General features: G+C 40.8%; 1 protein-coding gene across 4 annotated transcripts; it reads right to left on the bottom strand.

Moving 5' to 3' along the window:
• Positions 1–96: 96 nt before the first annotated feature.
• On the bottom strand, positions 97–15098 carry LOC122768563 (transmembrane protein 198-like). Of its 4 annotated transcripts, XM_044024644.1 has the most exons (5): positions 14661–15098; positions 3665–3917; positions 2915–3490; positions 1315–1463; positions 97–1152 (listed from the first exon to the last, which is right to left on the bottom strand). In XM_044024644.1, exons 2-5 carry the CDS (start codon positions 3816–3818, stop codon positions 1000–1002), a joined length of 1032 nt encoding a protein of 343 aa, XP_043880579.1. In that variant the 5' UTR covers positions 3819–3917; positions 14661–15098; the 3' UTR covers positions 97–999. The 4 variants fall into 4 exon arrangements, with proteins under 4 accessions (XP_043880579.1, XP_043880582.1, XP_043880580.1 ...); XM_044024647.1 differs by lacking the exon at positions 14661–15098 and having other exon boundaries at positions 1386–1463; XM_044024645.1 differs by lacking the exon at positions 14661–15098 and having other exon boundaries at positions 1390–1463.
• Between the last annotated feature and the right edge of the window lie 1233 nt (positions 15099–16331).

Raw genomic sequence — 16331 nt, 5'->3', positions numbered from 1 at the left:
GAGTAGGAAACCCTCCTCGTGACCTCTTTATTGCCAATGTAACACTGAATGTGTAATGCTGCCAGTGTCACCAAGAGCCTGAGGAGATAAAACTGCTTTTCATATCAAACACATTTATTCATCTTTGAAATCATATCAACAGTTATGTACAGACCCAGGTAACAAGTGCATTGTCCCTGCAAAACAACGAACAACAACAACGTGGATGATTATTTAAAAAAAACTACAAATTAAAAACAAACATGCTGGTTTTTTTTGTTTTTGTAAATAAATTATAAAACATTTGCTCCACAAGCAATAGTCTAACTTCCTCACCTACTGTGTTCTGACAGGAGCTACCCTGAAAACACACACATACACATAAGAATCACAGAGAAAAAAAACATCCCACTTTTATTTGCCTCATTTATCGTTTCGCTTCACTTTGTCAGTCTCGCCACACTTCATCTAGAAAAAGTACACAATGATCACAACACCTATGAGCACACAGTTAAACAGACAGAGTAATAAGACAACACTTCATGGCAATAACTAACTCTTCCAGTACAGTACGTAATGTGTAATGTCAAACAAACTGCTCTGTCTCATTCATGACCAAAACACAAACAAGAATTTTAAGGCTCGTACTTGCTGTATTTAATACATGATGAAAGAAGAAAAACGGAGGACCTCACTCTGTTAGTGTCTGTTTTTTTGAATGTTTCTCTGAGAAACACAGTGGTTTTAGTGGTTGTAGTTTTTTTATTTTTAAATCAAGCCGGAGCTTGACGATTCTTCCTTCTCCAAAAAAAAAAAAAGCAGCAATCTCTTTCACCGACACCCAGAACTGACACATCAACAGGAGAAAATCCACCCTTGCTACAAATCAGTCTGAATACAATAAAAACCATTAGCAGAGTGGAGCAGTTTATAGGGTCTACTCTACATGAGCGAGGCACGGTTGAAGATCCAGAGAGCACTTAGCACTTAGTAGTCCCTTCTTGTGTGTGTGTGTGTGGCTCAGACCCTGACCACTGGGGTTGTAGCTGTGAGGGGCACAGTGGAGCCGCTGTCGTACTCCAGGTCGATCATGGTGTGGTTGACGGTGCCCAGGCTGCTGCTAAGGGAAGTGCCTGTGCCCATCTGTCTGTCCCGCAGACTTTGCAGGTAGCTCTAGAGCGAGAACATGACAAGGGAGAGATAAGTGAGCGGCACAAGACATGTTCTCACCTCCAGAATAACCGAGAAACATGCATGCCTTTTTATTTTTTATTTATTTTAAGAACTATAATCTCATCAGCAACTACAGCACACGCCACTTTGGGTGACACTGACCGGTGCCAGTAGATCCCCAGCGTAACGTTTCACTGGGGTGGGTTTACGGCGGTACGTGCCTTCCTGCCCACCTGCCTGCTGTCGCTTTTTGGCGTCCTTCTCCCGAATCCGCATCAGTTGGACTCTCTTCTGTCGCCGACTAATAACAACTAAGAGGAGAGAAAACACAAAGGTATTAAATAAAGTATAATTGTAAAATCTATCATCTGGATCTACACTACTTAAAGGGCCCAGTGTGTCCCATTTTGGAGGGTTAAGAATAAGGGTTAATTAAAATATTACCCATAAGTATGATTGTGTGAGTGTTTTTCCTTTAGGCGTCTCCCATCTCTAGGGGTTGCCAAAGTGGATGATCCACATATTTTAATTTGGTGGAGATTTTTTCACAGGATTCCCTTTGTGAAGAACTCTGTGAAGAACTCTAAATTTCCTGTCACCCGTCAATGGAAGGAGATCTTTATGTCCACTCTGCCATAGTCCACCTCGCTGAAGATCAGAGCAGCCATTCGCTCTGCCTTCAAGTACTCTGCTTCATGTCAAATTGGATTGTCCAATTAACAATGAGCAATGGAGATTGGGTACCTTGTTTGTACAAGTATTTCATCACAAAATTGGTTTTCATAGTCTTAGAATGAGCTTTTATATGTTCTTTAGCCAAGGGTTAGCCCTGAATGGACAAACCGGCAAGAGCATGTACGGACTCTTTCTTACTATGCAAACAAAGAACATCCTTTCTGGACATACAGTATATAACCGGCAACATGTATACCAGGATATATGTCAGGCAACTTGTCTCTTCACTTCACTCTTCAACTTGTCTTTTCATAGCTGTTGTGCACTGAGATGCCGTAACAGTCGAGGACAGGCTAACGGGAAACAACGGCAGAGCTGGATCACTGCCATAAAACACACTTTTTTGACAGGCAATGGATGAGTGAGTGATCACTCATCTGTTGTGAATATTGTGAAATCTCGACGTTGAGGTGGGAAACTAAAGGGAAATTGCATTGAATGTGCATGTTACTGGTGTGAAAATGCGTTGGACTACAACGTAATGCCTTAATGTATTTTGAGAGACACTATGACAATTGACAAATTTAGGGTCTTTTTAAGTTAATTTTCCCTTAAGTTACCTCTTAACTGCTGACCTGGAAGCTGTGACTCTGAAAGCCAACTTCAGTCATTACAGACAATGTGTGACAATGTGAAGGTTCTGGACTTGCTTGAGTTAAGTCTGAAAATGTTCTACCTTTAATCCAAGAGGCTTCTTCAGGTCAGAATTGAAGAAGCCTCTTGGATGAGAGGTGAAACGTCTTCAAACTTAACTCAAGCAAGTCCAGTTGCCCACAGCTAACAATTTCAGATACAGATTCCAATGTGTATTAACTTAAATTGTTAAATTAAATGTTACAATTAAATTAAACTTAAATGCTCCATGTCTGGATTGTGCAGTAAACTCTTAGAGCTTGAAACCAGCACTGGTAACATTTTTTAGAAGCTTTTTCTTAATGAAGAACTTTTTAAACTTTGTCTCTTCAGCACGTTCATATGTTTAATAAATACAAACAGTGACTTATCAGAAACAAAGCTCAATTCTTACCTTCTGTGTGCGAGAAGCTGTCACCCGTCAGTTTACACTGGACCAACACTCCAATGAGGCTGAGGGCGGGCCAGATACCCAGAATGACCCAGCTGTACCAGCAGAGAGGAGGCCCTGGTGTGAGGCGCAAGCATTCATACACATACGTGGCCAGAGCCAACATCTCCACAAAGTAATCAGCACACACTGTCATGATAGCTGCACCAAACACAGCTGTGGAGACCATGGTGAAGAACTTCTGCCACTGCAGGGTCAGCACAGCGAACAGCATGCCCGTTCCCAGAAGAACACCGAGCGGCACCCAGACTGTGGTCGGAGCGTAGAACTGGTGAGTGACCAGCAAAGCGGCAAGGGCCAGGAGGAGCCCCAACAGCAGGCCAGTCATGAAGAGGCCGACACTTCGCACAAGCATGGTGACCAGACCGCACAGCAGGCCTATGCCCAGGCCGATGCCCGCGCTGGCCTCGACGCTCAGCTGGGTGTCCAGCACATGCTCCTTGTGGCACAGCAGGAAGATGATGACAGAGCCGAACATCAGACCTGACAGAAACATGACGGCCTTGAAACAGCGGTAACCTGCAAGAGGAGACAGAGGAGAGATACAGTGAGGACACCCCATTACATAAACATGATGTATAGCAGATCTACTGCACATATGCAACCAAAATGAGTGATGTTTTGACTGTGGTATGTCATCCCATGTTTCAGCTTGTTTAATGTGAAGGTCTTTGTCTGAGCAGGAATCCTCACCAAAGAAGCAGTAGATGATGCCAAACAGGCAACACATGGAGCAGATGACAGCAGGGATGACATCATACTTCCTCTCTATCTCCAAACTACAGGAGTCAACGTCAGCGGCGCCTGACCCCGCCCCTTCAGGGCTCAGCCCAGTTGGATCTGCCATGCTGGCTGGGTGTGGAAGGCTGAGGGATTGGCTGAAGTTTAAGACAAGAGTAGAACTCCTTGTAACGTTATCTCAAGTCCATTGGAGCAGGTTTGGCGACTGTAAAAGACAAAAAACATTTTGTTAGGCAAATGTCAGAAAAATACTACTTTCACCTTAAAGATACAGTGTGTAAGAATTAGTGACATTTTATGGTGAGACCGTAAAATGCAACAGCTTGATGACTAGGATTTTGAATACTAGAAAGGATGTTGCCACTCTTTATGTTTGGGCCTCCCTAGATCCTCACCTAAAACAGCTTATTACAAGGCTATGAAAATATTTGTTTTTTGGTTCAGTTTTTTTAGACAATAGTAAGTTCCTTTACTTTAGTTTTCTTTTACCTTTGTTAAAAAGTTTCGGCGTGTATCTTCTGCCTTCCTCAGAACTGTCACCTGGTGTTAAGTGGTGATGTGCCTTATAAGCTGATCACAGAGGCGTGATCTTCCTACCAGATTTGACGGGTCGATAAGCTGTCCATCAAATCTGGCAGGAAGATCACGCCGAAACTTGTTAACAAAAGTAAAAGAAAACTTTTGTCTAAAAAACAAGGTTAATCAGAAGGCATAATGAACTTTCACAATATGCTATGAAAAAATATATATTTATTTTTGTAAAGCACTTCATACATTACATAATTATGGAAAGTATATTCTGTGGGTAAATAATTAGTATGGCTAAAATGAGCTATGTATTTAATATTTGATTGATACATTTGTTTTTAAGATACAAGTGCACCTTAGGGTAGACCATACAAATAAGTTTTGATTTAAATCAAGTGATTTTGCTGATGATATGATTTTGTTCATGGATTTTCTTCCACAGCCCAAAAACATGTAGAGGTAAAGTGAACACTCTCCGTGTCCCATAGGTGTGAATGCGAGAGTGAATGGTTGGGGAATGGCTGTTCGTCTCTGTGTGTTGGCCCTGTGAAGGACTGGCGACCTGGCCATGGTGTACCCGCCTTTCGCCCTGTGTCAGCTGGGACTGGCTCCAGTGACCTGCGACCATCATGTGGAGGATAAAGTGGTAGACATTGGATGGATGAAATGGAGGGGGGGGAAATATTGGGCAGACGTGGGGTGGCATCATATATCGGCCATCTGCTCCCCTTATTTGTAAAGATTGGCATCAGCCATAGAAGAACCCATAATGTTCAACGTTTAGTATATTCAATTCCTGCCAATAAACATTCCTAAATGTTATGAACTGACAACATTCATATATACAGAAAATTGAACCATCTCCAGTGACACAGGTGGAGCCTGAAATCTTCACTTCCACTGTAACTTCCTCCTCGTTGATGTGTATGTGCAGCTGTCACAAACTGAACACACAACACCAGCAACACAACATGCAGCTCATGCCTGGGCAAACTCACAAGCATCTCATTCACTCACTATAATCCATGTGCCAGGATCCGGGCTCAGGATCAGGCTGTTCCCCCTCAGATATGCAAGGTCATGAGGACACAGTCCCCTAACATGAGAATCCGTTTTTAACTCAATTAAATAATTGTAGTTTTAATTATTACATGGTTGTCTTATAGGTAAATTGGTCACTCGGATGTGATTTGTGCTGGCCACGTTTGTTGTTGCTGTGTAAAGATAGAAACATACTGTAGGAGTACTGTATCAGTGATAATTACTAGTGGACACACTATGTCCAGAATTACTGCCCTGTTAAAACCATCAAGTCCTCTTGAAAAATGACATATGATATTTGGGCTGGCAGGCCAGTAGAAAGCCACAGAGGGCTCATGGGTGGACTGCTCTTTGTGAGGCTGCTGGAAGGCCTCGTGCATGAGCTCACCACAGCTGAGATCCGATTACAGCTAACTCACGTTTTCGACTCAAGACAAACAGTTGGTAACACTCGGGGCTTGGCTTTGCTACTTGCCAGACCTTTTTTTTTCTCCTGCTTCTGCCTACCTCTACTTCTTCACCTGAACCTTTCCCCACATTAACTCTATTTTCACCCCAACACTGAAATGTGACACTTGTTTCACCCTTTTTCTGAGACACAAGGCTGTGTGTTTTGTGTCCTGTGTAAGAATGACTTTACTGGGAAAAAATGAAAGGTCCAATGGAAAGTTTTCTTTTCCTCTTCAGCCGCTCAAAGATCTTGCAGTCTCTCTCTCTCTCTGTTTCCAAATACTGACAACTGCAATGTTCTAATTCTTTGCTGAATGAGAAGACAAACTTCAGGAGAAGTGTATTCAGTTACAGCCTAGAGCCTTCTGTGTTTATTTTTTACACAGAGGACAAATCTAGCTTAGTCTACTAAAGTTATAGTCTAATTCATTAGTTTCTTTAATGTGTTGGGTATTGGACTAATAATAAGATGAAATCAGTGCTCTCGGAAACAATAAAGGCTATTTTTCCATTTCCTGTTAACTTAAATAAAATAGTTGGCAGACTATTTGAAAATGAAAATACTTTTTAGTTGTAGCCTTTTTTCATCTAGTATGTATGTGAAGTGGATGTATTGTATATTTATGTGAACACCATGTTCTCCATATAAACCACATAAACGCTCTATAGAAGCTCTATAGCAGTGATCACAACTTGGTCACAACTAGGATGAAAAACATGTCTTTCACTTTTCTAAGAAAATGAGCAGCAGCTGCAATCTCTGTACACTATCTTGAATATAATCATCCTCCATGCACCAGCCAATTTAAGATGAAAAAACAAACTCTACTGGGGGATAACACTTTTGGGCAAGAGGAGTTTGAGTATGAAGGCAAATAGGGGGTGGGGGTGGGGTTCCTGTGTAGAGTTCACATGTTCTGTCCATATCTTTTGAGGGAGCACTCTATAAATCTAAAAGCATATTCAGGCTTAACTTGTAACTTGTGTGTTTGTCTATATGTGTTGTGATACAATGAAGTTGCCTTGCTTTATAACCCTCAACAAGACAGGAGGACAAGAAAAAGGGATGGACAGTGATAGGAACTTCACTGTTGTGAGTTTGTCTCCCTCTGGTTTGGGCGTCACTGTGATCTCACTCTCCACATTGGTGTGTCTCTCCTTGTCAGAAGTGGAACGCAGCTTGAATGGATGTTTTGTGGTCAGCTCATTGAATTCAGTTAAACCATGAGAATAAGTCATCAATGCTAACAGACTATAATAAAGGTCCAGCAGCACCCAGACTGTCACTGGGTGGTCTTTATCACATATGTTTTTGTTTCTGTTTTATGTTATAATTCAATTATTAAAACAACTGGTGCAAAATAGTTCATAATTCACCATTAAACAGTGGTTTCATGTACACCCATGGACACTCTTCTGCAGATCATCCTCATGTTACCACCTATGTGAGTCACAATGGTGTCCTATATCTGACGGGTTGCGCTGCTGTGGGAAAATAGAGCCATTATGGTGCCGAACAAAGACTGTGAGGCCTATGCTGTGACCTCTAGTGGCACTCAGAGGAAACTGGGTAGACAAAAAGGGGGCCACATAAAGATGGCTGAGAGCACCAAGGAAACTGTTAGATTCCAACTGTTTGCTTTAAGATGTGTTCCAGCTATTTGTCTTCAGGGCCTGGTGAGTGACGGGGGGGGGTCCTAACTCGAAACAGAACTATCTATCTTAATGACTGAACTCTCTTGAGACCCAAAATCCCCCCAATGCTTCCAAGCTGAGTTTTCTACAGACTGAAGTCGCCTGGCAACAAATTCAATACCAGTCAACAAGGCTGTAAGAGTCTATAGCCAGGCTGGTCAAGAAAGTGAAGCCATTGCATAGGTGTCTAAAACCTGTATTCTCTTAAATGGCCTTCAGGGGGCGACTCCACAGACAACATGAACAAGTCTGAGAAAAATGACTTACATTTTACTTGACTTACAATATCTGTAAAACATTTACAGCAAATGTATGATAATATTTATGGCAATATAAAACAATATAAAATGATACATGTTGTTTATTTTAATTTTATGGACAGACAGCAATAGAAATATTATTGATATTATTAGTTGCTGCCCCAATCTCAATCACAGTGGAAAGGTCTTCTTCATAGCAAAATGTCCATGTGGGTAATTATAGTGTCATTTAGAGTAAAATAGACAATAAATGGGGTATGCCTTTGGACATGTCTTTGGTGCGATTGACAGCAGATGTCACACACACAGTGACCTGCCATTCCTTACACTCTAATTACTACTCGCATCTTTTCAGCTCGACCCTTTCTTCCAAATATGGTCTCTTCTGGTTTCCAAAAACCAAGGTGGTGATGACCAAACTGAAAAAAAACATGATGCTTTGAATCAGCTGTTAACAAACAACTTGGTGACACAGTTCACAGTGGGTTGCCACTTGGTTAGGGTGCACATGCTAACAATGTTCATCTAAAGGATCTAAGGAATGGCAGTCATCTGGAAAAATATAATATAATAATATATAAAGCACCTTTCACAGACACCAGTTACAAGGTAATTAATCAAAGAACTAGAAAAAAAACGCAGATTAAACATGCAAGGGGAGCGGATATGGGTCAATAATGCTAAATGCTATCAAACATGCATTTTGATGGGAACGGAGAGTTAATACGCACTGAGGATCAACTGCTAAGCTCTTGGAATATTATGTTGCCCTCCAAACACAAACTTGTCCAGGAGTTTGCTCCCCCTGAACAAACATTGCGTGGGGCTGAGAGCAGAACAGGTTTGAGAGCTCAGCTGCCGAGGAACAGGCAAGTTCCCAACATAGTTAATTCGGGTGTGTAATCAAGGGGTGGGCGTGTGTGACCACAGTCAGGGATTCTGCAAGTGCTCCTCCGACATGACGGTCAGGGCCAGCTGAGAAGCTGAACATCTGATGCTTGGTTGTCTGACGTCTTTACTGGGAGAATTTCCACCAAGAATGTGAGAAGCACCCGGGCCTGTGCTCTGCAGTTGCAGCTGTAAATCATGCCACCCTCAGCAGAACATCCCAAACAGCTGAAAGACTGATCAAAATAGGGACAGCTTCCTGTTCCACCAAAGCAGGAAGCTCGGAACGAGATGAGGAAGTGGAACATCAGGTTTAGGCAGGAAATGACCTTTGTGTTTCTGACACGGAACCAAAGAGTTGATCCATCAAATGTGAAGCTTCCTTTCAACTGATGAAAACACATCTTTTATCTGAAAATATATGACAGTGGGGAAAACAAAGGTACCTTTATAGGTCCAAGTGGATCTGACAGAAGCACTTTCACCATAAACAGCAGGACTTGCAAAATAAAGAAAATAAGCTTGTAATCGTTCTGGCTCACCGGCTAATCTACATATAACACTCACCATTGTGTCTCCAACAGCCTCTGTTTGTGTGATTGAGACATTTTTAGCAGCGTGTTTATGGTGTTTATGTTTATGTATTTTCACTGGTTTTAAATGGTGGTTTCACCCATTTTTTATTTCACTTGGTGAAATGAAGAATAAACTTAAACTTCATTATGAGGCTGCTGTGTTTGTTTAATTCGACCATTTTATTTTTTTCAGATCTTTTACTCGTAAAACTTGACAGAAAAACAGTAAAGAGCAGTGTGGAATTTTTTTTTTTTTTTGAAGGAAGTGACATTGACGGTGAAGTGGCCCTTTAACATCCATGCTACCATATTCAGACCAAAATAATAGACTCCTTTATTCCAGGCTCACATTTCCCCATCCACACTCAATTACTGCTGCAAAAATTAAATGTGTATGCCAATAAATAAAAAAATAAAGCAATAGAATTAAAACATTGGAGTGAGTGTTAGCTCCCCCTCGCTTGAAATCCTTACCATAGTATGTGCATAAGCAAATCAGCAGTTTTTTCTGTTGGATTGTGTAAACAAAACAAAGTTGACTTACGCAGTTGCCAATGGGATACATTTGCATGCACACTACAGTATGCATGCCTTTGATAGTGTCCTGAGTGACTAGATCCCAACAAGTGTTAACAGAAACATCAACAGCAGGACTTATTATTCCATGATGCCATTTATCCAAAGTATCCCTTCACACCTGACATAGGAATTTGGACAACTCTGCAAAACACTGCACTATGTGCTGTGAATCTTTTTTTTTTTAATAAAAAGCCTGAAGAGAAAGAAAATAATTCTAGTCATTATGATTCACATATGTGTAACCACAGTCGCTACATTTGTGAATTATGTGCAAAGATATTTCTGATATTTGCCTTCTAAAGCTGACCCACTTTATTTAACCATGTTAATTCTGCACACAGCACAGTTAAAGTTTCCAGACTTTGGTCATCACGTTGTAATGTAATTAAACATTTATTTGAAATATTCAGTTGCACTGTAGAGCTTTTTGGTCTGAGAAGAAGTCACAACCCCACAACTGGTAGCTGTCAGCCTTAAACTCCAGTCTCTTTTATCTAAGTGGTCTCACACTCACGGCCAAATGATTTGCCCTCTGGCTCCAGACCCTCACAATGGCCACTGATGAGTGGCAATAATTTATTGGTAGTATGTGACTTCTTTTCACCCATAATCTCTCAGTCTCATGCCTGCCCGAATTTAGTCTAAACAATAGAGGCCTTTCAACTTAAGTCTGCAGAGAGCTACTTATAGTGAGAGACGTAGAAAAAAAGACCAGAAACACAATGAGGGGCCTTCAGAAGAGTCACATGTCAGTGGTGCACGCGTGCATGCTGCACATCAGAGCTACACATGGTCATTAACATGGTAAAAAAAAAAAACCATAAGGACTAATCCACAATTTTAGCACTGAATGCTACAATGAGTTAGAGTTAATATCCAGCAGCAGAGGAAACAGTGTACAGTGTGTGCTCTGAAGGAAGGGCAGTTTTACAACACTCCAGTGGGTATAGTAGGTGGTGTGGTGGAGTCTGATGTCCATATGTTAGTGAATGCATGACAGTGAGGCACTGTGTATGGGGTCACAATATATGCTGCTGATGAACAGTGGGTTGGTAAATGACCTCAAATACCCATCCATCATGGCAAATGTGTCCTTGAGGAAGACAAGGTCCTTTACTGAACATCCTTGAATGTCCAGAAGGATTCTGTGAACACAAACTGAATCGTTTGACAGTGTTGTGTTCACACACCTGGGACACTTATGGAGTCCCTAGTGTGGAGTTGTTTGGTACATTGAATGTCAGTGAATGTTGAAAAATGTTGATCAATGTTTCCTAAACCTTGAAAATGTCAAAATTATTCAGTTTTAATTATATGGAGCAAATAAACCAGAAAACATTCACATTTAAGAAACAGAACAATCAGAAAGTTTGTTTACAGAATTGTCTTGGCAGATTAAACAAACACTGATGGAATTGTGTCAGTTGTAGATAGTTTTTTCTACAGTGTCACAAGGAAAATCATGGTTCAGGCCTCCACATGTACGTCTACAGCACTTCCACTGCAACTCTATCATTAGAGGCAACCCTTTTTGTCAAATTCCAGTCTGCAATAATTGTACCTCCTACAGCGATCTCACGGGCCTAAAATATCATGTATAGCCTTCATTTTCGGAGCCAACCCAACACTCCTCTCATGTCATAACTATAACCAGTGTTTAAGGACCTATAAGTAGTCTATGGATGAATGATTCAAAATGACTGGTATCAGTTTTGTGTGGTTTCCATATGACAATAGGGCTTTTCTTGCACCCAGGAGTCTCAAAAGCTTTCCATCTCAGAGTCCAACACAAGCTCACACTTGTGTTGTTTGTCAGTTCCCAGAGTGAGGATATTTCTGCAATAATCCTTTAAGAAAAAGCCAACAATACACACTAGGTTCAGTATCTTATTAACTTTTGTAAGAAGAATGTAGGTCATGAATTAAATTCCATAAATTATTATTTATTAAATTCCACTGGGCTACTTTCAAAAACTTGTACTAGGCAGACAAATATCTATTTTTCACAGCATAGCAGTCTTCTTATGAGATTAACTACAGCAATGAGTCTACTCCACATTCAACAGTACAACTCTTTCTTTCTTTCATTATGGTGAGCTCATCACTCATCGGTATAGACATTAGTCTTTTTGGACACTGGACGGATATTTGAAAGTCTGAGCATATGGCAGGACGGTGCTACAGTGCGAACATCACAACCCTGAAGATTAGAGTTCTGCCATAAACTCATCTAAATGACCATTACACAACAGTGTCATTGTGGGCTCAAATTTGCATCTTTGGCTTCCATCTTGAATCATGTCTATATGACATGTGTGACAACGGCTAACAACAGGAAAGATGCTTATAGTTACTGTGATTATGCACTGTACAATGCTTTTTCACATTTCTAATTTTGTATTCTTTTGTATATGTATGTCTTTTATATTCTTACAATGACAACAAAGGATTTCTATTCTATTCTTCAGAATAAAAGTAGGACCTCACATTTCTAATTTTGTATTCTTTTGTATGTATGTCTTTTATATTCTTACAATGACAATAAAGGATTTCTATTCTATTCTTTAAAAATAAAAGTAGAACCGTAATGAAACAAAGCAATGGAGTGGCTCTTTGTCAGCAAGTGTGACAGCTGACAACAAAACTGGAGAGCAATGCTGGTTTTTAAGGTTAGCTGTATTTTGTTTGATAATGTTTCAACTATCTCAAATGAAACTGTGTATTTTTCTTACTTGATAGATGATACTGCAAACACAATGTTAACCAAAGCCCTTTATCTCAGATGGGTTTGGCTATTTAGATAGAAAGAAGTGAAATTGGCCTTAATTGAAAGAATAAACCTTAGCCTATGACTCTGTTGTCTTAAGAGGAAAAAACACTGCTTGAGTTTATAAAAGAAAGCAGATGCAAACACAGCAATTACCCAGACTTCAAATTAAAGCTTGTCCTCATAAAATGGGAATTCCTCCTTTGCTTTGTGGGTCAGCTGCTCTTACTCTCTCCCCAAGAGCGCTCTCCTGAAAGCTGCTCTGTGAAGCTTCAATAAAGTTATGTGTTTTTCCTTTCTTAGGTGTCACACTGTGTTCTTAGTTGATGGAGTTAAGAGAAGTCAGCATGGTGTAGGCATATACTACAAAAAAGACGTAATAAAAACTAGACCCTTGCGTTGGCACTAATTAAGAGGTACCACACAAAGCAACATGTGCAGTGTAACTTTCATCAGCCCTGCTCTCCATACCTTCTTTCCTGTCTTCTCTTTTTTTTCCCCCCAAGTCAGGGAAGGGTTTCCTTTTTGCCTTTACAAAGGGACAAAACCATCTGGTGCAGGCTGAGTAGGTCAAGTAGATTGTGGGGTGGGGGCCTAGTGGGGGTGTATTGGAGTGCTGTAACTACAGACTGCTCACTCTCCCCAGTGAAGACAGGACTTGTAGGCTGTCATCATACTGCCTGAAAAACCAAGAGGCACTCCCCACTCTGGATCACACAGCAGAACCACAAGACCAGGGCCTTTTTGTACGCTACTGTCGGGCTAGCATAAAAAGGACGTGAGAGTATAAAGGCGCCCTTTAAAGATTTGCCAGACAACCTGTGGAGTCAGATAACAAAAGAGTCCATGTTTACGTGGGCAGAAGTATTCAGATATTATTCTGAATGAATGAGAAAACACCATGTAAACAGCATTTTCAAATAAACATGACTAAGATCTTACTGGGGGGGGGGGAAAGGCATACTCGATTTCAGATGTGGAGTATTATCTTAATCAGATTATGACACCCAACTGGAGATTTCACAGCAGTGGCTCAGTGATATGAAAGTAGATGATACTAGTTGTTTTAGCAACACATGAACATTCACTATAATGTCAGAATATGGTCAATAGCAGGGATGGCTCAATAACACGTTTTGTATCCAATACTGATATCACAACCTTGACTAACTACCGATTTCTTTAAACTAAGCTATGAGTAACACAGGTGTGCTGATGCCAGCCATTTCACAAACGCACAACCAATTCACACGCATGTGGTGGAGGTGTCAACTTTAATGTTTCTCTTTCACTTTGAATGAGCTGGTATGAGAGTTTGTTGCGTTCAAATGATGTGCATGCATTTATACTAAAACTTTACACAGAATATTCTACTCCAACATAAATATATCTGTATATAATCTTTATTCTTTTTTAAAAAATATAATTATTCTTATTCTGTTCAAATGTTGCTCCTGCTTTTTATTAAGTTTTACGTCAAAATATTGCACTGTTTTTCTTCTTTCTTTTATCTTTGCATAAGGCCACACAACTGATATGAGTCCTGCAGTGTAGCAGACAGCAGCCCTCGCTCATGTTCTGGTCACATGACTACAGGTGGTGCCTTGACATATAGAAGCATTTATGCAATGTTAAAATGTATGCAACACAACCGATTTTTATCAATTATTTTTCCAATATCAGATCCAGTGATTTTGACCACTATGGACCACTACTGAGTCTCATATCATCTCATCCCTGGTGAATAGTCTGTCTGTGGACTGATGGAAGCATGGAGCTGGAGGATTTCGGTCTAAATGACCGGATCGGTGCACACAGATAAAGCCTTTATTATCCTGGATCATGATGTCTTTGTCCTCAAAGGCTGGTGGACTATGTCCCTCAAGTTTAAAATGCTTTAAAGTGGAGAAGGGGAGCGAGACACTGCCATGAACCAGTGTGGCTGAGCCACTACGTGTTATTTCCAGCTGTGGAGTTTGGCTCTGACTTGTCATCATCTGGACCTGAATCACTCAGCTATCATCAATCATCACTGCTAATAATGAATATGCAGATATTGTCTGCATGAACAGACTGGAGTAACCGACACACACACCCCATTGTGACTGCCACATACACACACACACACAGAAGATATTTAAGTAAAAATGAGTGCAAACACTTACCTTTGAGGAGTCTGTCGGTGTTGTAGCTTCTATATCAGCGCTGTCAAACTGGAAAAACAATCCTCACACACACATAAGCGACAGTAAGGCACCAGGGAGAACCGGTTTCTCTCCTAACCTTTTCTTTCCCTGCGCTCTTTAAAAACACCTCACGGGCAACCACTGAAAATCGACAACAGCGACATAGTTCTGTTCGTGTCTTTGCCTCGTTCACACAGCAGAACCCTCAAAACAAAGCGGAACTAACAGTGAGCACAGACACGAGTGAGGTTAGCTCGTGTCCAGGTCAGACAACTTTCAGGCTGTTGCGGCTCTTCCACACTTCTCCGGCAGAACCTCTGGAAAATGTTACGGATACTCCTTCCTTCCTTCCTTCCTTCCTACCTCATTCACTTAACTCACACACCTCCCTCCTCTCCTCTCTTCTTCTTCTCTTCTCTCCTCTCTCTCTTCGCCGCATTTAAAAAACAAAGGAGGAAAAGTTTTTTCCCTCCTCTCATCTCCTCCTCCGGGGCAGTTCCCCTCACAACCTCCATCCAGCGTCATCAGTTTGTCCGTTGGCAGAGGGGGAGGGGGGAGGAGGAGGAGGAGGGTGCGAGGAGAAGAAGAGAGGGGCCCCGCCGGCTAGGATGAGCTAGCATGCACGTGAGCTAGCTTAGCTCAAACCTGAACTTTTTTTCTGAGAGGACCAAGTCTAGAGACAACAAGTGGGAAAATACAACAGTCTAATAGCGGGTGGGCACTATGTGCGCAAAATTATGCCACAATATTCCATCATGATACCAAAATAAAGATATTCTTGATGATATTTCACAGAATCTCACAGTAAAAGTACTTGTTACATATGGAATATGGAATGGTGTATAATTCCCAATAAAAACACATTTATGATGCAAAATAAATCTATTATTAAATAAATCCAAAATTAAGTCAATAATATCACTGACAACTGTAATTAAAACACCAAACAAGCTTAAATATGGAATATATTTTTTAATGGAATGTTATACATTTACTAGTAGTTTTATAAAATGTCTAATATTAAAATCATAGGTTAGTAATGGCTGAGTTCCAATTAGACTATTCATTTTGAGGGTGCTGTCCTGACTTAGTTAACAGGATCAGTAACACCTCGGCTTTTTCTGCTACCACAAAATTGCTGCTGCGCAAAAGGCCCAACGAAATGTCTGTTTTCAGACAAGAACTCAAGCTAATGTCCAGAGATTGGGGTCTGGACATTTTGTGGAGGTTATCTAGGTGAGGTGAGTTCACAACATCAGGAAGTAACACAAAGGAGCTGGCAGGGGAATCTCCAATGCAATGTCTGCTGAAATATTTTCATTTGCACATAAAACAAGCACTTTGAAAGCAGCTTTAGTTGGCCAAAAAATAAAAAAAAATAGTTACACACAAATAAATAAAAAGTTACATGCACATCATTTCAGGTAAAAGGTCAACTTTACTTTGAATGAACTTAATTTGCGTGTTATGAGCTGATGTCACTTTTTTAGTCTGTCCAAGAATTCAATGCCTAATTCTGGAAACTTTTCAGTGACCCCCATTTGAAAACCACAGCTCTAATAACACAAGTCTGCACCATGCCCCATGACTGGGAGGCTATAGTGCCAAAGTTAATTTTGCCCACAACAAGGTCCGTTATAAGATTAACCC

This window comes from Solea senegalensis, linkage group LG4 (genome assembly GCF_019176455.1).
Source record: "Solea senegalensis isolate Sse05_10M linkage group LG4, IFAPA_SoseM_1, whole genome shotgun sequence".
NCBI lineage: Eukaryota > Metazoa > Chordata > Actinopteri > Pleuronectiformes > Soleidae > Solea > Solea senegalensis.
This window is presented reverse-complemented; position numbering and strand designations above follow the sequence as displayed.